The 21,085-nt window shown below is 41.2% G+C and overlaps 2 protein-coding genes across 5 annotated transcripts in view; one reads left to right on the top strand and one right to left on the bottom strand.

The window, feature by feature from the left end:
* ATXN7L1 (ataxin 7 like 1) overlaps positions 1-5,890 on the bottom strand; it is a 114,548-nt gene extending 108,658 nt beyond the window's left edge. For 2 of the 4 annotated variants that reach the window (XM_056339678.1, XM_056339680.1), the window contains exons 1-2: positions 5,624-5,890; positions 5,038-5,106 (exon numbers count right to left, since the gene is read on the bottom strand). In XM_056339678.1, the coding sequence (XP_056195653.1) occupies positions 5,038-5,106; positions 5,624-5,738 (184 nt within the window). In that variant the 5' untranslated portion in view covers positions 5,739-5,890. Of the gene's footprint in view, positions 1-5,037; positions 5,276-5,623 lie in introns of those variants that run through there. The other 2 variants (XM_056339679.1, XM_056339681.1) reach the window with 2 other exon arrangements.
* Positions 5,891-5,974: 84 nt separating this feature from the next.
* Positions 5,975-21,085, top strand: part of CDHR3 (cadherin related family member 3) — a 66,457-nt gene continuing 51,346 nt past the window's right edge. The window contains exon 1 of the mRNA XM_056340675.1: positions 5,975-6,238. The gene's annotated coding sequence lies outside the window, so the exon portion shown is untranslated. The remainder of the gene's footprint in view (positions 6,239-21,085) is intronic.

Here is a 21,085-nt window from a genome sequence, read left to right as displayed (position 1 = left end):
TGCAGAAGCTGTCCATGGGGGAAAAAAAATAAAAATATTTGGCATCAGATATCATGTGTGAGCTGATCAGGCATTTAAATACCAGAATGAACACCAGAATTGAATCCCACTCTCATTTCTCATCCTAAAGAAACCCCACCTGGGGACCTTTGCTCACTATTCTTGTTCCCAGCAGAGAGACAAGAATGGTAAGAAAAAGTTTCTCTTGACAACAGCCACAATTTTGTACCCTGATAATTCTCAGTTCTTTCACTCATCAAGGTCCACCTGAATACGACATCTGTTTTAAGAACCAGTATCTATGGAACACATTATTAGCTTACAGTGAAGAGAAAAAATTATACAACATTCACCCCTCTCTTCTGCTCACTGCAAAACCAAAACCAACTCCAAATCACTAACTAAGGTGGTCTAATTCAATAACCTCACCTCTTTCTTTTGGGGTATGTGTTTAAAACATTATTATAATTTCTCTTCCCTCTCAACCCTTTCCAGCATCCCCTACCACCACAAAAAGGTGAAAGATGAAGTTTGCTAAGAAAACCAAGAATGTTTTATTCTTAAGCCTTTGTTTGGTATGTTTTTAAAGGAGACAAACAGCACTGTTGGCAAACCACTAGTGAACAGAACAAAACAAAAAAGTTGAAAGAAAAGATCAACTCGAATCCCCATGCTTACATTAACCAGCTGGTTTTATCTCGTCTTTTCTTCTTTCACAATCTCATAAATAATTTTAGTTCTCTTCCTCTTGCCTTTCAAAAAGTAGAATACTGTATGCTACATCCTTTCTTTCCTATAGAAGTGTTCCCTACCATCGCCCAACCTCCTTAACTTATTTTTCCACAAAGAATGATAAAATCTTCAAGATATTTTTCTGAAGAATAAAAAAAAACACTGAAAGCAAAACTAATCAGTATCCCTTTAATTTTGTTCTGATGTTGCCAAAGAATTTACCAAAAAGCTTTCCATCAGATATTTATGTGGGAAGTCAAAATAGGAAAAATATATTGTAAACAACTATCCAAGAGATTTAAAACATGTGATTTGCATGTGTAATCATCAAGCAAAATGGTCAAGTTTGGGGCTGCGCAATTATGATAGATAATCTCTTAATTTTAACACAACATGAGAAAAAGAAAATAGAATTTTTCACATACATCCTTAACGTTAAACAATAATGAATCAGTACAGTTAGTGAGAAGATTATCTACGACAAAACACACACATCAGATTGAAACCTTAATAATACAAACCCACTGAACTGTGAAACTGAAGTTGAGTACAACACCAAATACTCAAATATAGATCTGAATCCCATAGGTCATATTTAACCCTGCTGTAGTTGATGAAGATAACACAGGGTATCTTTTGCTTCTTTACAGCCTCTGCCTACCTAGAAATAATCACTTAATGCTTGGACATTTACTAACCGATTATTAATAAGAGATCTGCACATAAAACCAAAAAATCTCGTTATTCTATTACTTTCTTAAGTATTGTATAAAGTAAAACACATGCCTCCAAAAATCAATCTAAAATCAGTTACAGGTTATGACGGATCTATCTCAGGCATACAGTTACTGTGACTTTTTAGAGGACATAAACTGTCAAATAAATATAGACTCCTTGTAGTATGCATGCTATCTACAAGAAAATCTTCAATTCTTCAAATATGCCATTCAACTTTTTAAAATTCAATATAAATTCTAAATGCTGTTCTAATTCTGATAACCCCTCTTTTAGCTAAGCCAGTTGGTTGGTAGTGATTTGTCAGATAAGTTACACAATACTGTTTCTGTTTCCTGATTAGATAAGCAGATATTTTTTTTTTCCTGGCACAAACACTTATGCATAAAATTTTTCATTTTCTGTGAACACTTGCAACTTTCTAATCCCTTCTCCACAAATCTACATGCCAGTAGAAGTCAACCACGGCCATACTGCATTTGCTAAAGGAAAACATAAAGTAAGTATTAGCATGCAAAACGCAATTCTGTCTACAAAACTGAACAAACGTTCAGGAAATTTCTCTCCCTCTGTGCTGCCTACATATACGCTGTAGAATAAAGGAAAGCAGCAAGCAGTATTTCTACATCTTTATTTCTGCCCTAAAGATGGGGCACATGGCCTCAGTGCATCTCTTGCATTGCAGAAATGAACAGCATAGCCAGACTGCGACCCCTTTGCTCAGACATGCACTAAGAAGTACCAACCACTTTGGCAGGCAGAGGTTTGGCAGTGCTTCTCCCCACTACCACAGGGGAACGCTGCCTCCTGGGTCCCTGCCTGGGTCAACAGGAGGCGGAAGAGCAGCGCACCACTCTAAACACATATCGGGCACACCTAGAAAGGAGGCAGCAACGCAAGGATGAAGCTAGCTGGAAGCACTTTTTGACATCTGATATAATTTTCTTCTACAAAAGTGAAGTGGAACACCTTATCATGGTCCAGAGGAGACCACCATCTTCCCAGCCCCTCCCTCAACCAGGTTCTCCACACACAGTTTCACTAGTCTAAAAAGGTTCCTTGCTTAACTGCTTTCAAGGGAACAGCCATGTAAATCTGGTTGTTATCAACTGAAGTTGACATTATTAAGCAGAAAAATATTACAAGAAGTAAATGCAGTGAGATCACATTTTACACTGTCTTTATGAATCAGGACAGTAGTTTTTGATACTTAAAAGTCCTGTCCATCTGTCATCCTCCTGTTACCTTATACAAGTAAAGTCTTATTTTTCTAAAACACGGCTTACAATCTTCTGGCACCACAAACGTCATAAGAAGTGGTGGTGCAATTCAGATAAGATTGCAAAATAAAATGCATTGGGTCTGGTATTAAGACCTACCATGGCCACAACCCTTGTCTATGACCAAAGCAGGCAAAAATGCCAACATGTCACATGACAGATGCGTGCAAGATCAGAATAAGCGCACAAGCATTTCCACAAGTACGTGAGCAATATTTTCTGCAAACCAATCTAACTATTCAAATTTTTCTCCACCTTTATTAATAAGGACAGTGAGGCTCAAGGAAGATTTACAGTGGGTGTTCAGACACACAGATGGGTGCAGTGAAAACACCTCTATTAACAGACTGCTGAAGTGAATACAGTAGAAATATTTCAACACGTACTAATTTATTCAAACTGTGAAAGTTCTTTCTAAGTGATCCAAAGCAAGTTACTACTCAGAAGCAATAAAATTCCTAAAGCTTTTTATTTTCTAAATATAACAGTCAGTTTGGGCTTTTTAAACCATATTACAACATAAGTACTATAAAAGCTAGTAGAGTGCTTCACACCTGTCACTGTCAGCAATGACATCACACTTTGTTTGGAAATAATTTTTCTGGACAGCGAGTTTAAATAGAGCTCCTTTGACAGAGTCTCTAACCCCCCCCAAAAACAAACAATGAGAGATTAGAGCTGATAATCTAAACCGAATCTTTCTAGGAAACAATCTGCATATTATCTATGACTAAGGAGCAGGGATGTGCTTCAATCTTTATATCTCAAGTAAGCTTATAGTAGGAATTAGTGTCCAAGAACTTCTAGGTGCAAAGTATTTTACCTCAACAAATTAAGCTCCTTATTAAGGCCAAGCTCTAGTAGCAAGATTTTTGTTCCGATTAATTCAGAAACAAATGTACATTCAACATTACTGATAAGACGTACAAGTTCTTTGAGCCTTGAATCTTTTACCTATAAATATACTACATGAAAACCCCAGTTCTGCCTCTCACTTATTTTGGGGCTGGCAAAATAAGATAGGTTCAGGCATGTAAGAATGAAGACAGGAATACAATCAAGCTTGGCATCTCTATAAAGGTCTTTCAAAAGGGAGGTTTTAGGATATTTTAAATAATTTTATTTAATGTGTACTCTGTGCAATTTTATAGTTTACCACACAAATCTACGTTACTGATTAATTCATTCTTTTTTCAAGAGCTTGTTTAGAAAACATACAATTCATTTAAGCTGCCAAGATGCTCAAAATTGAACGCACGTGTAACGACAACTATAATATAACGAGAAACTTAACATCATTTCAGAATATATATTATGACATTACAGGTAATAGTGGTTTTTTTCTCAGCATGAGTAAGTCACACCGAAGTTTCACTCTGATGGGACTGTTAAACCGACTTCACAAGAAATACTTCTCATTACAGAAAGGCTGTAATGTATACTGCTTTCTTAACAAACCGGAAACAAACAGAAAGCTACAGAAAAATATATATCCCAAACCATTTCACTAGTTGCATCAGGTGTTACCCCAGCATGATGTCGCCATGCACAAAATAAACAAAATGTGTAAATTAGATGTGCCTAAGCTCAACACTGAAGTTTCTCCTTTTGCAACTGACAGAACTGTGTCAGGTATGGCATGTGAGCAAATACCATTAGCGTGGAATTTGCCTGTTCATACTTATGGTACAAGAAAACCTTGTGGCCCAAATGACCTATTATATTTGGTTTTGCACAATATGCATGGCTTGGCCTAACGTAAGATAATATTAGACGTTACTCACTCAGTTGACTGTAAGTCACACTCAGCAGTGAGAATGAAAGAACAAAATGCGACTTGAGCTAAACTGAATGAACTCAAAGATCGCAACAGACCGCTTCTCTCCGTGAATGAAAATGTTTTTCACTCTAGTCACTAACAATAATAAAACATTTAAAGTTGATGCACAGGTTTATATGCTTATCTTCACACAGAAGCATGTGAAACATTGCACCAAGGGGCAGGTTTCTCAAAAAAAATCCAATATGGCCACTGATGTGTAGTTGTCTTTTGACTTAAAATTGCCTTATCTTTTACCACGTCTGTCAGTCGCACGCATACACCTGTTATACCCATACTTCAAAAGAAGTTGACACAGTGACAGTCATCTGTGTGTATCCAACCCTGAAACATTCTTCACGGCAGAGAGATCCATAGGCTATTAGGCTACCCTGTCAAGGCCAAACCACAGTCATCCACAGCCACCAAGAGACAGACAGGTAGAGAGGTGTGCCAGCACTATCCACTTACCTTCTTTATTAAGCCTCATAACCTCCCTGCTTTTTCCACCCTCCTTTCCAGTCTCTTCTAGATCTACACCTGCAGAAGAGAAGCAGAGTCAGGAAGCGCCGAGGGCCCAGAGGTGTGCATTTATTGTTTGGCGGGGGGAGGAGGAGAGGTGAGGAGGTGAGCAGTGTTTCTATTTGCAACAGCAAAAGCACAATGGTCGGAGCATCTGCCAGGGAGCGGAACCGCCGGGCCCCCCGCGGCAGCACCCTCCGGCCCCCCCCGCAGCATCCTCCGGCCCCTCCGCGCATCCTCCCCCTCGCCCCCTTCCCCCACCGCGGCGCCGGCCCAGCGGCGGAGCCCGCGCCGCGGGGCAGCGGCACGGCACAGCACGGCGTGCGCCAGCGCCTCCCGCACACATGGCACCGGGGGCTCGGCGCGTCAGCTGAGCGCCCGGGGGGGCGGCACCTCCCGCCGCGCGGCGCGGCCCCGGGGAGGGGGGGAGGGGGGGGCGGCCCGGCCGGGCCCCCGGCCCCTGGCCCCGCCGCCGTGCGTGCGCTCCGGGGGAGGGGAGCGGCGTGCCGAGCCGCGGGCCGGTCCCTGCCCTTACTGTGCGGGGGGGCGGCGCCGTGCGCGTGCGGGGGGGCGGCCTCCCGCACCCAGGCGGCCCAGGGCTGGCCCAGGAACGCCTCGGGACTGGGCACGGGCCGCTCCAGGGCCGCCATGGCGCCGCGCCTGCTCCTGCCTCCTTGTTGCTTTTCCCGTTTCCTTCGGCGGCGGCGGCGGCGAGCGAGCGAGCGAGACACGGGATTCGAGAACGCCGCACGTCATCCTCGGGACGTTCCGCCGCCCACACGGGGGTAGTGTCAGCCCCTGCTCCCTATCAGATCGGGCTCCCCGCCGCCCAGCGCGCATGCCCGCGCCCCCCGCGCCTGCGCGCCGCGCCCCGCGACGCCGCCGGCAGCCGGGCCTGCCGCCCGCCCCGAGGGGGGCGCCGGCCCCGCGCCGGCTGCGCGCCGCGCTCCGCGGCCCCGCGCATTGTCGCCGCCCGGCCCGGCCTGGCGCGGCCCAGCCCGGCCCGGCCCGGCCGGGCCCGGCGGAGCCGCCGCCGCCGCCCCGTGGAGCGGAGCGGAGCGGTGCCGGCGGCCGAAGAGCCTCGCCGGGAAGGCAGCCGCTGGGTTGCGCGCCCGGGGGTTGTGTGCCCCGCGTCTCGCAGCGCCCCGCAGTAAGTCCCTGGGACGCGCTTTCGGTAATTGCGGCACGGCCCCCGCGGCCCGGAAACGGGCCCGGACTGCGGTGGAGCGGCTCCCCCTCCTCCCGACCCCTTCCAGCTGCGCTCCTGTGGATCACCTATAACCACAACCACAGCCATTTTGTTGTCCAAATACTACCTAATCTGTGTGTGAGTACGGGCTGCGTCTGTTTGCAAATGGGTTTTCTCTTGTTTTGATGTTTTAGGCTGCAGTACAGCAGCTCTGAACTCACAGGTCCCGCGCCTCTCCAATAATGCCAAGGTTTCCATCTCGCAATACATAACCTATGGGATGTACATGCTTCTAATGTAATTTCAGGACCGTGTCATTTCTGGCTTATTTATTGAGATAAGAATAGAAGATAACACTACCGTGAAGATTTCTGTACTCGATATACCTAATTTGGCTAAGGAGTTAGGGCATAAGCACATTGCTCCAGCTCACACCTATCAAGCCAAACATAAACACCACTCACTGGTGAAGGACCTGGTTTCATTTAAGCAGCCTCACTGACTCCACATGCAGCATCTTTCAGACAGCTGTACAGCCCCAGCAGGAGTACTGATATTGAAGTTTGTGGTTCAACAGACACTTCTCAGAGTGGTGGTGTGGACTGTATGTGGTCCCTTCCCCGTCCTACCTCTCTTCCCAGCCTCTCATTTAAGGCCCTTTGTCACCATTCACTTTTTGCTGGTTCAAACCGTGGTGGGACAACACTGAAGCAGAGCATGGAATTAATCTAGACTCAGGAAAAAAGAACAGCATTTAGGGCTCCCTCAAGGGTTGGAGCAGTGGTCAGAAGGGCAGGACAGGAGTTGCTGAAGTCAGCACTGCTGCCTGCAGAAAGGTACGTGGTAGTACAGTCTACAATCAATTTAAGTAAATTTCTTACAGTTTCATTAGAACTGGGCTCTTTGCAGTGCTAAAATGGATAAACATCTGGGGCAAAGGACAAACCCTTTGCTTTATATATCCTGTCAACGGATGCAGTATTAAATACAGACAGCATTCACACTCCACCTCTTTCAAAAAGTAGCTGGAATATACAAGTCCTATCTGTAATACCCAGAGGCAAGCCTAAAAGCTGTCATACCCTATGGCCTGGCCAGAGTGTCTCCAGTTGTGTAACATTAGCTACAAGAAACTACAGGAGCGCAATTAAAAGAGAGAGGCAGAAAGCTCACCAAAGTATGCCTGAAAAGAGAACCAGTCAATGGCAGCAGGCTTATTAGCAACCAGTGTGAAGCAGCCGTAAGATGCGTGACCTTAGATACATTACACAGGGAATTTCCAGAAGCAGAAAGGTTAGTCATGGTATAATATGCAGCCCAGGCAAGACCTATCCTGGAATATTAAGTACAGTTCTAGCCACCAGTTTAAATTAATCTTCCTACAAAAAAGTGTGGAAAGGGTTATCAGAATGATCAAAGGAATTAAGAGTCTATCATATGAGAAGAGCTTGACTTAGTCTAGCAAAATTCAGCTGGGAATGGATATGATTGATGTTTTTAATTACAAGGAGACATAATCATCAGTGAGGAAGAAAAAATAAAGAATAGACATAAAGTGCTTATGTTGAGGATGAAAACTTTGCTCACTACACATAAAACTCTTTGGTTAGGAATAGCAAGATGGAATTCCTTAGAAGGAATGATAAATGACATGAACTTAATAGTCAACCATGTTTGGCACTTGTGCTCAAATTCACTGCAGGATAGTTGAACAAAAGTCTTTACGGCGGACAAACAGTCTCATAATTAAAGAAGTTACACTGCACAGCTTATGTCATAACACTTCTGTGATTACCCAAGACATGTATCTGGAGAGAAGGTACAAAAGCAAGTCATGTGAGCACCCAGGAAATCCCCATCAATGAAAACCAACGTAAGATTTCAGGGAAGTACGTATGGCCAAGCATCTAGTATTAAACACTGCCACAGGATACACAAGCAATAAAGCAATTCCTAACCACACAACTGAGAAAAAACAGGAGGGGGAGGGGGAAACTATTTAATACAAGCAGCCACAAACCAAGCAAAAAAAGTGAAGAAACTTTCCAACTTTAACACATGGCACTAATCTACATGCTGCTTACCATGACACACTGCAGAACTACAGTCTAGGCTCTAACAGAAACAGACCATATGAAGGAAAATTAGCATTAAATCAAAGATGCAAGATGTACCAATTCCTTCCTAAAAAGAAACAATCCAGTGACTTACAGTTCAAGAGAAAGGTTTCCAAAGCCCTCCCAAAGGAATTCTTCCTCCTCCCAGCCATATGTATTCAAGAACAACATTATCATTAAACAAATGGTTCCACAGTCTTCAGAACAGATTTGCCCAACTTCCTAACGATCAGCATCTTTTGTTTCAAAAGTGCAAGTTCTGCTCTGATTATGTCTATGCTACCTCTGTCTGTACCAAGGAATGAACCCCATCCCTGAGGAAACTATAGATCAGTTCGTGTCCATTGGTTTGTAGGGTGCAAGTCCTGAAGCTGCACAAAAGTAGCCTCCATTCTGCGCTAGGGCTTTTCCCCAAGAGCACTACTTATTTCACTCCGGACTGGAACCAAATCAAACTAGTGTATGGAGCATGGACAACTGTGTTATGCTCTACAGCCCTGTAGCAAAATACAAAGAGAGCTGATCTGACATTATAGAACTTTTTCCCATGGTTGGGAATATCCGTAGTTCTCTGTTGTGATTGTGAACTCAGGCTGCAGCTTTACCATAGCAAGGGCATTCAGATGGTTTCTTCTTCCTTTTTCCTGGCATCTGCTTTCACAAAGTTTGTAGGAAGACAGTTCTATTTAAGACTTTTGCTCCTCTTTCAAATTTGTTTTTATTAATCAATGGATCTGAAAGTTATGGGTGGAGAGGAAAAAAGGGAGGGAAAGGCACAAACATGATCATAGAAGAATTACTTCCATAGGAAATGAGCAAAAGAACTGCACATGAAAGTGCAGATTAAACATTCTCTGTTTCTTTTGCACCTGCTCACCAATACAAAAATTTAATTCTTCTATGACCTTGAACAAGTCACTTTGCTATAGAAAAATAATTAAGTCAGTCAGAAAAGGTACTTCTTTCCCTCCCCAGTCCCTATGGATCTTGTTTTATTTCAACTGCCAACTAGAGGCTTCCTGTTACCATGTGTTTTTTCAGAATTCAATATAATGCAGCCTTGATCTTAGTTGCAGCTTCTAAATACTACAGTGGTCCAATCATAACATGGAATTAAAAAAGTAAACTATAAGCAAATTAAGACCTTTAATTAATAAGCAGGAAAATACAGATGAAACCTGAACTCTAATCTTTTTAATCCATATATCACAGGTCTTTTAATAAGATGATTTCCAAATGCAAGCTTTCCACCAAGTAACCAGGAGATAAAAATCATATGGTCCTACATCTACTTACTAGGATTATAGTTAAAGAGTTGGGCTTTATAAAAGCACAGGAAAAGTTACGACATTTAGAAGAGGTCCAAACCTGTGTATCAATCTCTGGCTTATGTGGAGATTCATCCAACTTTTATATGATTTTCAGGATCTAAATGTTAAAAGATAACAAACTAAACTAGCAGTTCTCACATGTGGCTATCAGGAACATTGTATGTAGTCACCATGTAGAAATAATGACATGATTCCATATCAACTCCGCTGTCATATGCTGAGAAAACATGACTTTGCTGAAGATGCATGTGTAGTCACAATAACAACAACAAAAATTTGTGACCCTCTGCTTTAAATCATGTACACCTGGCAGTACGTGCACCAGATGGCTTTTAATGGGCTACAAAAGTATTAAAAAACCCCAGCTGTATAAGGCTTCACTATTATAACAAGATTATAAACATATGATATTTTTGTGACAAAGTCATTATTGTTTAAGCAGTTTGGCAAGAGATTCATTAGTACTTCTCAGGATCCTATTTTGCAATGGATTTACCACAATAGTGGTTTTATCTTACATAGTAGAAATTATTACCTAGCAGACAGTTTTATGAACGCAGGTATCTAGTTTGGTGGGAATGGAACCGTAGATGAATCACAAGACTTTCTTAAAGATAGTCACCAATGGAGTTTGCATGTGAAAATCACCAGCAAACTAGCTGGCTGTTGGTAACACAACTACAAAAGCATCAAACCTCCTCGAGGATTTTGAGGAGTGTAAAACTAATTTATATGTTGACTTGTGTGCAAATTATTTTTATAGTGGATTTTTACACTCTTGCTAATTTTAGCCTGTAGATTAACTATCTGTACTCTCTCTTTCCACAGTGGATAAATCAAGTTACTATTTAATACTACAACAACACTTCAGAGGAAAAGATGCCAGAGGCATTTATATCGGGAAGGTGCAAAACCCACCAGATAGATAGTCCTGCCTTTCTCTGGCAAAACTGATTTAAAAAAAAAATAATAATGTGGTGTAGCATTCTTGTCTGCTATGTGATCGTTGTCAACAGCTAAATTCATTAAACAAACCAGATAGTTAACCCTCTTCCCCCTATCTAGGTTTCTGCAAAAAAGATGCGTACAGGATGGCCATTAAAACAAGTCAGCTCAGCACTTAACAAGCCAAATGTAAAAGCCACTATGAGCCAGGCTCCCCAGAGCCACTCTAGCCAGAAGTTCAGTCTCTGTACTATTTCTAAGCTCTTCGTATTTTCAGAAGGTGTCTCAAACACCATGTGGATGCCATCATAGAAATCTTGAGCTAGAAAACTGTATTAAATAGACACTCATAGTAGAGAAATCTATTTTAATGTCCTCTGAAACAGCACAAGAAAAAAAATCTAAATTAAGCTTTTGGTTCCATCTTAGCCAAAGAAGCCAGCACTCAAAACAGAAACAGTTAGAAAAATGGAGAACTGAAAAAGAAATTCTAAGTGAGATACTCTTGTATCCTAACAAAAACATATTTCTCAAACAAGTGTTGCAAATTGCTTCACACAAAACAAAACAATGCTCCAAACACTACAGCAGCACTAATCAGATGAAAAGGGAAATCTAAAGTATAACTAAACGGTATATTGCACAGATCTATGAACAGAAAATGCACAATAAGATAACGTATTACAGTAAACTCTGGAAAGTTTCAAGTAAAAATGCTACCAAAAAAAGGCCGTGAACTAGAGGTGAAAATCAACAGTTACTACACATTTCAAACCCAAGACAGTTATGCAAGCACTGTGAAAAAATAAATTGCACATCCTTTGATTCCAGTGTCTAAAAGCTTGTTCTAAACAATTTTGCTCAAGTATTGGTTGTAGTCTAAATGCATTAACATAGCACTGTACTGCAGATAATTTATCCTGCTTTTCAAGAGGATAATTTATCTTATGTACTGTATTACCATAGCTGGAGTGTTTATGATACCAAAGCTAGTAACGCCAAGTATCAATGTATTATAGGACTGCTTTGTACAGTGCAGACATGCATCTTCACTGGATGTGAGGACTTACTAATAGCTTGTAAGAAACAAAGCAGTTTCATTATTTTATGCAACAGTTTCAGGTTTCATCTAGGAGTGGCTGAGAGTTCACTTCAGACCCATCTTCCTTTCCAATACTTTCTCTCCCTCGAGAACATTCCCCATGTCCTGACTTCCACCAAACACTTGAATATCCAGTCTCAGCGCTATAGTATGAACCCTTATGAAACATGGATCTCAAACTTGGAACTTCTTAAAACACACTACCCAAGGTCCCTGGTGTAACACTTCATCAGGTGGACTTAGGGCAAGGAGCTGAGGATTAGACCAAGTTGGGGGAGTGTATTCACTGCAGAACACTGAGGGGTAGATTCTTAACAGTATGGCTATTTGGGAAGATGTGAGACATGAATGACAGGTCAGAGTGCTTGACAGGCTAAAATTCAGTTTCCCTGTATTGACAGGTATTCAGGAAAGATAACAGGGGAATTGTTTTAAAACATCCTCAGGGCATGTTTCTTACTGCTCCTTAAAATTATTAAGCATGTCTAGAACTGGTGCAGTGAATCACTTGTATTTTACTTACTAAATATTTATCTGTTTTATTTGAAACAGTTTCTTGGTAAATAACAGCAACAATAATATCTTTGAAGGCCATATCCAGAGTCTAGAGGAAGGCTCTTAACTGTCCACTTGGGACAGAAACGAAGAAAGTTGTAGGAATTCCCTGCATTTTTTAAAGATATGGCGAAGTTCTTTAGATTTAGAGATAAAGAACACTGGGGGATGGAGTTACCCTCACCTCAGTATCAAGTCTGCATTCAAACAGCATGCTACTTTCGTAAGCTTTGGTCTCTCACAATGCCCGTGTGAATAACAAAAAACACAAAATACGGCTCCCCAAAGATCTTAAAACATTTCTCATGAGGTAGGCATAGAAATATTCTTTCATTAAAAATTAAGTTTGCCCTGCTGAATAATGCATATTATAACTTGCCATTCACCAGCCACGTCTGTGTGTGTTGGCAGCACACAACAGCAACTTTCTGCATCTCCCTTACTGCATCGCAGTCAATTTGCTTCTGTTGCCTCTCAGTGTAGATGCCATGTTTCTCCTGTTTGTATCCCTCTTTATTCCAGACGCTTCACTTTTCTGAATTTTGTTTGCTTCTTTCTGTCACTTTTACCCTAACACTGCAGAGTAGGTTTTCATCTCCCATCGGGTTTCTCTGCTGAAGCACCATCTTGGGGCCTGTTTTTTGCTCCCAGCCTCTCACCCACCATGCTCACACTTGGGCCCAGCTGCCTCACCAAACGCTACCGTGTCTTTAATATGCCTTCCTTTGCTTTTTGTCCCCTGCTTTGCAGTTAGGAGCCTCTCCTCTCCCCTGCCTCCCTCAGTGGAGTCATGTCTCCACCTCCCACCAGTGGGCTGCCTCTCTCCTCACAAAGCCATTTAGAGTTGCCCTCTTCTCCTTTTTAAACATTTCCTCACCTGTCTGGGGGAAAGCTCTCTTTCCTTCTCCTCTTCTTTCAGCAGCCAGTTCTCCTCTGCCTCTCCCTGGGCAGCCAGCAGTCCTTCCCAGCCTTCCCCCAGCCCTGGCTGGAGGCCCCTTTCCCTCAGCGCAGAGGCCTGCCTCCCCTCCCGCCATTTTCTGTAAGTGCTGTCGCACAGGCTTCCCCCGTCCCAAGGGCTCACTGACTCCCACTGTAAATGGAGGCTCATTCCTGACAGGGCCAAGCGGCGTGTGTGAGTAGGCTGAGGGGAGGCACTCCAAGGGCTGCCAGAATAGCAAAATAAAGATTTCAGCCTGGGTGGACTGCCCCTTGGCATTTGGGAGACAGTTGAATTTTACTTCAGCCTGGCTCTGGAAGTTTGGGGCTGCCCAGACAAGAGGTCGCAGTGATGCCTTTGGTGGAGGTCACGTTTGGGCCCTAAATCCGTCGATAGCCGGATAGCGAGGCAAGTCGACAGTGAGGGCTCAGCCCGCTTGCACAGCTCCCCAAGCACTCACTGCTTCCAGAAGCTGGCTCCAATCACACATTGCTTGAGGTCCTGAAATGTTTTGACAGTTGTTATGGTATGTCCTCTTTCCAGCTTGTACAGGAAGCAGACATGTTGAAATCACAGAAGAAAGCAAGCCTGTTCGTCTTGTATTTCTGGCTGAGGCTGGAAGTGGAGTGCCAGAAATCAATTGTGTCTCATCTATTGTACAGAGAAGTCTCTTGTAGCTCCTCACATTGCCATGCTAAGTTTGTGAGGAGCTTTGTCCTGAGAAGATCCCCATCCCAACCTGGAAGAGTCAAAGATAGTGTATTCTGATAAGCACTGCGAATTCTGTACTCAGCCCAAATGGATCTCCAAGGCCTTAGCAGGAATTTGGGTATAGTGAGCGACGTGCCTGACAGTTAATGGCACCTGAAGTAAAAAATCTGCTTGATATTTAAGCATTGGCTTACATGCAATAGGAGGTTGTTTCACAGATGTTTTGATACTGCCATCCTTCAAAACGTCTCACAGGCTACCTTGCACTTCTGTCATCAGACTTCACCAGACATTTTACAAAGGCAACATGGCTGCAAAGAACAGATCTGGATAGGCCTCAGGTACAGTCTCACAGATCTAATGAATTTTTGAATTAAATCCTCCTCTTAATGATGTAAATATGTTGTCCTTTGATAGTCTATTTATTGGAAACCTGTAGTTTGATGAGTGTTCCTAAGGCACTATTTCCTTCAAGCAGACAAAGTATAAGCACAAAGTACTAATGATTCTCTGGGGTTAGAAGGAAAAACATAGCTAGTCAAGAAGACAAAGTAAAAGTTGAGACTTTATTAAAAATATCCCATGTTGCCTGTAAAGGGTGCACACTTCTGAAATGCCTAGGAGCTAAGATTGCAACTTTGCAGGTTTAGATTAAGAAAATCTTTGTATGTCTAAGGCCAACAAATATTTTAACTGGCTAATAACCTCCAGTGATGCAGCTCTGTGTGTTGAATTGTCTGGTTTTGTAGATAATCAGCATGTGACATTTGATATATGCAAAAGTTGCAAGACCAATGAAAAGTGAGAAATACTGGTTTAGGAGAAAAAAACCACACTAAAAATCATTATAAAATCAGCATTTGAGTATTTTGTAGTTCAGATACCTGTTTGATGCAAGATTATAGCCAGAACTGTCTGTTGTTTTCCAAATCTTGTAATCGACAGATAAAAAAAAAATGTTTTTCCTTTACGAGACAGTGGGCATCTGTGAATTTTCTCTATGTTTAATTCTGCTGAAAAATATACAATAATAATAGATCAATTAAACATATTTAAATTCAAACCATTTACTAAACACAAACTCCTCTTCCTCCTTGTGTGGAATTGGAGTCTTATTCTGCATATAATAAATCTGAGCTATTACTTTTTTAATTGTATTCATATTTACATTCAAGGACTATAATAATCTGATAAGACAGTGCTTGTTTTTCCTTCTGTGCTAAGAATGTTATTTTTCTCTGGCCATTGCACCTATTAGTGACTTCAAAATACCGTTACGATTGTAGCCTGTGAAAAGCCACAAAAAATCAGAATACTTTATGTGTAGTGGACTGTATAGTTTATCTTTTGGAAAGCTACCAAAATCAGTATACTTTATGTACAGCGGACTGAAAAATCTCAAGGAAGATTATCTGTCTAAACATATTTTGGCTGGCAAGAGGTGTCTACTCTTCCGTTTACAAGAATAGTGGAGCCTTTTTTCTGTGCCCACACCCACCATCATAATGATCATAATCAGTACAGCCAAGTCAAATGTATTAGTAGCATAAACAGTGGCATTTTATGGAATTTATGTTTGTGTCACAGTAGAATTGGGCACTGTTAAATATTTCTAAAGTTGTTCTTAACCAATGGATCAGAACTTATGTCATGCTGTTATAAACAAATACAGATAGGAAGTCAGAGGCTGTATGGAAACAGTGAGTTAAGGTGGTGAAAAGACCTAACACCTGTCCCTTGATAAACACAACATTTAATAGCAGTACAGTACAAATTCCTTGAAATAGAGAGATGAGTCTACATTGGAGGGGTTAGAAAATGGTCTTGTTTGGAGAACTTACGGGTGCATGGAACCACGAACATGTGTATTCTGTGTTTGCAGGGGGAAAACTTGAAGGCCATCTCTAGGTCCTGAAAGTGCTCATGTGGGTGAATTCTTCCATTTATGCAGGGTTTAATATTTTTGCCTGTGGAAATTTTTACATCAGCCTACAGAATCCCCTCAGTCAATCTGAATCTTAATGCAGCCAACTGTTCTGTTCTGTTCTCACGCTGCATTTGTGGTGTAAGAGTCTAAGAGCATGCTGTGTCAGCCATGGGATTATTGGTCCTAGATTTTGCAAAATTTCCCATACACACGTTTAAAACAACAGCAGACAATTATGAGAGTTGGCAGATACCACAGATGCAATTGTTTTCACCAGTTAAAATAGATGTTCTAGGAACATTTCCTTACTCAAATCTTTAGTTAGTTCGGGGCTGATGAAATACAATCCTTCCTGTTGTCTGCTGCCCTCAGTGTATCCTCTGGGTAAAACAATCAGCAGGACGTCCATCTTTCTTGCTCCTTCTTGCTCTTCACCTGCCAGTCTCACCTTTTAGATCACTGCTTCAGGTAATTTGCTGGGCTGCCTCTCTGATCTGCTGCCCCTACAGCTATCCAGCCTTTGCAAAGGCTTCAGAAGAATCATACATCAAAATAACTATTCCATCAAAACTGAACTATGCTGGAAAGATGGTTGAACTCATCAGCAATTTGTTTCAAAAGGGAGCATGGATAATAAGTTCCATTGGTATCAAAATGTCATGTGTTAATATTTAAGGAATGGTGATGATGATGATGTCACTGTTGTCTTTTACTTTCCTTTTTTTCCTGTCCTTCTCTCTAACTTGAACTGACCTGGGATTAAACAATCAGAAATGTCACCGTAACTTGCTTCTCATGCTAAAAGAGCACATATAGGCTAACCTCAGCACACAACAGAAATGGTTGGAGTGGCAAAAGGTAAACAACAGTTTACAATAGGTACACATGTGATCTTGACTGATTCGTTTATACCCACACCCTGCCTGCAGCACAAGTGGCCACACATCAGTGAGATGATAGAAGTTTTCCTTTCTTTTCTACCCATTCACTTCCCTACTCTGTTTACCTAAGCAGCAGGAGTCATCTTAACAGTTGTTAGTGAGATAAGGTACAGAATTTAATACATCTTCTTGTCCCTTTGGAAAGACTTTTGGTAATTTTGGAATGAATGTCTTATTCTCTCCAGGATACTCTGAATGTAAATTTGGAAAGAGGAATTCCTCCAAATAATTATAGTTTAAATGCTGAATTCCAAATATATTTATTTTCTTTGCTTTTTTGTTGGTGCACATTGCATACAAGCTTTAAGAGATTTCTTTTTTGTGGTTGCTATGGTAAAAAACAGTCCCCAGTCCTTTTACTTAAAATCCATGAACTCCAATTAACTGTTTAATGTTGTAACATACAACAGCTCTAGTAACACCTTAACAGCTTTGAGCATGATACTCCATCATATCAGCAGATGGTGATTTTTGGCATTCTGTGTTTTCAGTTTAGTCTTCTCCTTTATAATCCTTGCCATTATATCTTTTGACAAATACTTCTGGACTAACTTAATTGCAATTTGATTATACTGAGGCATTCCTCACATCTTTTTATATTTCCATTAAATATGACCAATACATGAAAAAAATGTTTGTACATGTATCCCTGGCAGCAATTATAAAAGCAGATTTCAATGTACCTTAAGAATCTGTTTCTTCTTATCTGTAACCATAAAAACACAGTCTTGAAATACCCTTAGTATGCTACAGTAGCCCTACACCTCAACAGAAAAGGTGACATAATTGATTCTTTTGGGAAGAAAGTGCAACCCTAAATGTTTGTCAAGTGTCTGAACTAAATAAGTTACCAAATTCAACTTGTTTTACCAAAGGGATTTGCCCTTTAATATTATTATTTTTATAGAGCTGGACACTGAATTCCCTATGAATATTGCTCAGTGTTTCAAAGATTTATGACTCATATAAATCTCTTTTAACATGGAGTTTCAATCATATTTAGAAAAAAGTTGACTTTGTCCAGACATTATCAAGAGCAAGATTATCGGGTAAAACCCTTTTTCAGCTGCTCTCTCTCTTTCTCCCATATAATACATTTGCATTCCATTCCTAATTTTTTTTTCCCAGTTAGAAATGGATTCTATCAATTTAAAATCAGGACTGTTCTTTGTTATTTTCCTTGAAGCTCCTTTATCTATTAAGGACACTTCAGATGTGTAATTCTGTAATAGAGGACAAAGAACCTTTTTTTTGGGGTAGCATTTCTTCTCCTTTAGGAAAAGAAAACAACAGTGAAAAGGAAAAGAACAGTTTTCCTAGAATCATAACAAGATAATTTTGCAGTTTCAAGTTTTGAAATATGAATGTCTCATTCACAGCTATTTTCTGGCTGACTCCAGGTTTCTATGATTATTATTTATTCAGTGCTGATAGTGTGCTTGACATGGTGCAAATATAGAAGGAGATATTCATGTGGACTATCTGCCAGGATTTCCTAGTTGTTAGTGGCAGTGTTAGCCTCTTTAAGCAAAAGCTTGAGGCTGTCTTTAAAACGGAGATGCTTATCCATCCTGCCAACATACAGCTTCATGCATATGACCATGGGAAACACTGCTTAAAAGCACCCAGCAAGGCTTTGGAAGGGTGGACCCAGTGGAGTTTAATTTAGTTAGGACAGCAGCAGTGTCTGGTAACTCTGACTGATCAGACCTCAAGACTAGTCATGATAACTTCAAAAGCTGGAAGTTTTTTAGGGAAAGGTAACTGGGAAGAATCAATATTCCTGATCTGATACCTAAAGAATCAAAGATGTTTGCCTGAGTGCCACATGCTTTTAAAATCCTGTGTCTTCTGTGAAGTCTGTGAACTCTTTTGTAACTTATCTGTGGTAACTGCCAACAACCCATGTGCTTAGTTCACCTGGACAGTGATGTTGGTGTACCTCAAGTTGTTGCTGCCATTGGCAGACTTCTGTTGCCAGACGGACGTCTGCCACTGGCTTTGTCAGAAACAGTATCTTCCAAATGTGAAGTGGCAGTGAAGACTTTTGTCAAAGACTAATTTCTCATGTTAGTGGCATTTGACCAAAAAAAAAATATTTCTTTTTAGTTTAAATGAGAGGATTGTTTGTCTCTATTAGAACAGTTACCATCTTTGAAATTCCTCTCCAATGGAGCCACAGCAAAATCATTGTAATAGATGAGATCTTTAGCGACTGTTTCTTGACTTTATACATGAAAGAGCAGAAGGGTTGCTTTTTCATGAATGAAGAATATTTTCCTCATGATCGCTTAAAACAATAACATCTACTCCCCTGAAAATCCCACCAAAAGAAACAACCTGCAGTGAGGGAAAAGGTGGAATACAAATACTTGTTTCTCCCTGGCTAGGATGAGCATTTCATTATCTGATCCTTTTCAGATATCCCAGCAGAATGAAAGGATGATGACAGTAAGCTTATTTCTTTGTCTGAGATGGTGATACCCCCTGTCCAAACTAACACTCAGAGGCCTTCGTTACAGAAACACAAGTCATATACAGGAGTCAATATCAAAAAGCCCCACATCCAGAAATGAACGTATCTGCCACCTATTGTACAGAAGCGGCCAAAGGAAAAAGACTCATAGAAAAATAAAAAAACTGAGGAATTTGAAAGCTGAAGTCAAATGTATTGAGCTCAGTTCAGAAGTGTAAAGAAGGTTAAAAAGTTATACATCAAGTCTAATGTATAAATTACAGTTCCTGTATTAGTCATAGTTCTTATATCCCAGAATTTTTTTGGAAAAGAAAGGGAGTGCCTAGGTTTCCTTGCCTCTCTACCCGTCACCAAAATACTTCCCTTTGTTTGCAAGCAATTTTTTACACTGAGAAAATGCCTGGTTTACTCTCAGAGGAAAAGTCTAATTAATTCTCATTTTACAAATCCTCCACAATATTTATTCAAAAGATTGGCAAATTCCAGGAAGTTCACCCATCCCTGAAAAAGAAGTTTTGTAAACAAATCTGGCAACAAATTCATTGAAACAGCAGCAGCCCTGTGAATCTGTCAAGATGTAGTTTGTTTCTGACACTTGATTAAATTCTTTTTGCTTAAGAATATAAAGTAATTTGCTACAAACCATTTAGCTGGGACATGGTGACTGCCCCTCTGATACTTCCCAGAGCATTAAATTCAACAGAAAAATCTAATAGTGTAATGTTTAGCTTTTTTTTTTTTTTTTTTAACAGAAGCAAAGCTAAATTTCTGTATTCACAAACCAGGAACAACATTAGAGGTTTCAGGATCTGTAAAACCCATTTATGGTGTACCCACAGCCTGGATCATCATTACTCCACATCCTCTGGACACAAATGGAGTGTTTTAGGCTGTGGTTCCACAGGCAGTTGCCCAGACCCCCTGTTTCCTGGCTATTTGTTCCTGGCTGTGTCATCCACTTGCTCACTTCTTACCCAGCATCAATTCATAGATTCAGTTCCCTGTGCGGCAACACCAGCATTTGTGCGGACATGTTAGCCTGGGCTACCCCAGGCTGAGATGAAACAACTAAGTGGACTGTACAGCTTAGGCTGGTTTTGTCAAGAAAAATGCCTATGTCCAGGAAAATGGTTTATGCTAGGAAACAGTCTCAGAGGTTTGCAAATATCAGTAAAGCAAAATGGCTAAACCCCACTGTCTGCCATTAGTGTCAATTAACACAAAAGATACATAGGTGTTGTTGTTAAACATGCATGGACATTACCTTTCTTTGCATTAAGATTGTCCATCCAACTGGACTACTGGTTGTGTGAACATTTTGGGGTGTCCATCTCTTCATTCTTAAAGAGATTTGGCATGTCATGTCACTGCAGCTCCTTAGCACAGGAAAACAATTTGTGAATTTATCTTATGTCATAGCTTCATAAAGCTGCACATGTCCTGCAGTAAAGGCTCAGCTAATGCAAATGTCAGTGGGTCATGACAGTTTGTACCAGCAGGTAAAATGTCCATCCTGACACATCCCCAGCTCCCTCAAACCTAAAAGGCTGATCCAGATCCCGGTGAAGTCAGTGAGTGCTTTCTCTCTGTGCTGGATCCAGCTGTAGGCAAGTATGCAGCCTCTTAAGCACAGCAATTAAGATATTGAGCTAACGTTAGTAATCCTTTCCTGCCTGCCTGGAACACCCAGACTGTCTGAGCTAGCCTTCATCTCAGGCAAAAGCCTGAGGAAATCAGCTGGGTTTATGTTGCATCTGAAAGGTCAG

The sequence above is a fragment of the Falco biarmicus genome, chromosome 5 (genome assembly GCF_023638135.1).
Source record: "Falco biarmicus isolate bFalBia1 chromosome 5, bFalBia1.pri, whole genome shotgun sequence".
Taxonomy (NCBI): Eukaryota; Metazoa; Chordata; class Aves; order Falconiformes; family Falconidae; genus Falco; species Falco biarmicus.
This window is presented reverse-complemented; position numbering and strand designations above follow the sequence as displayed.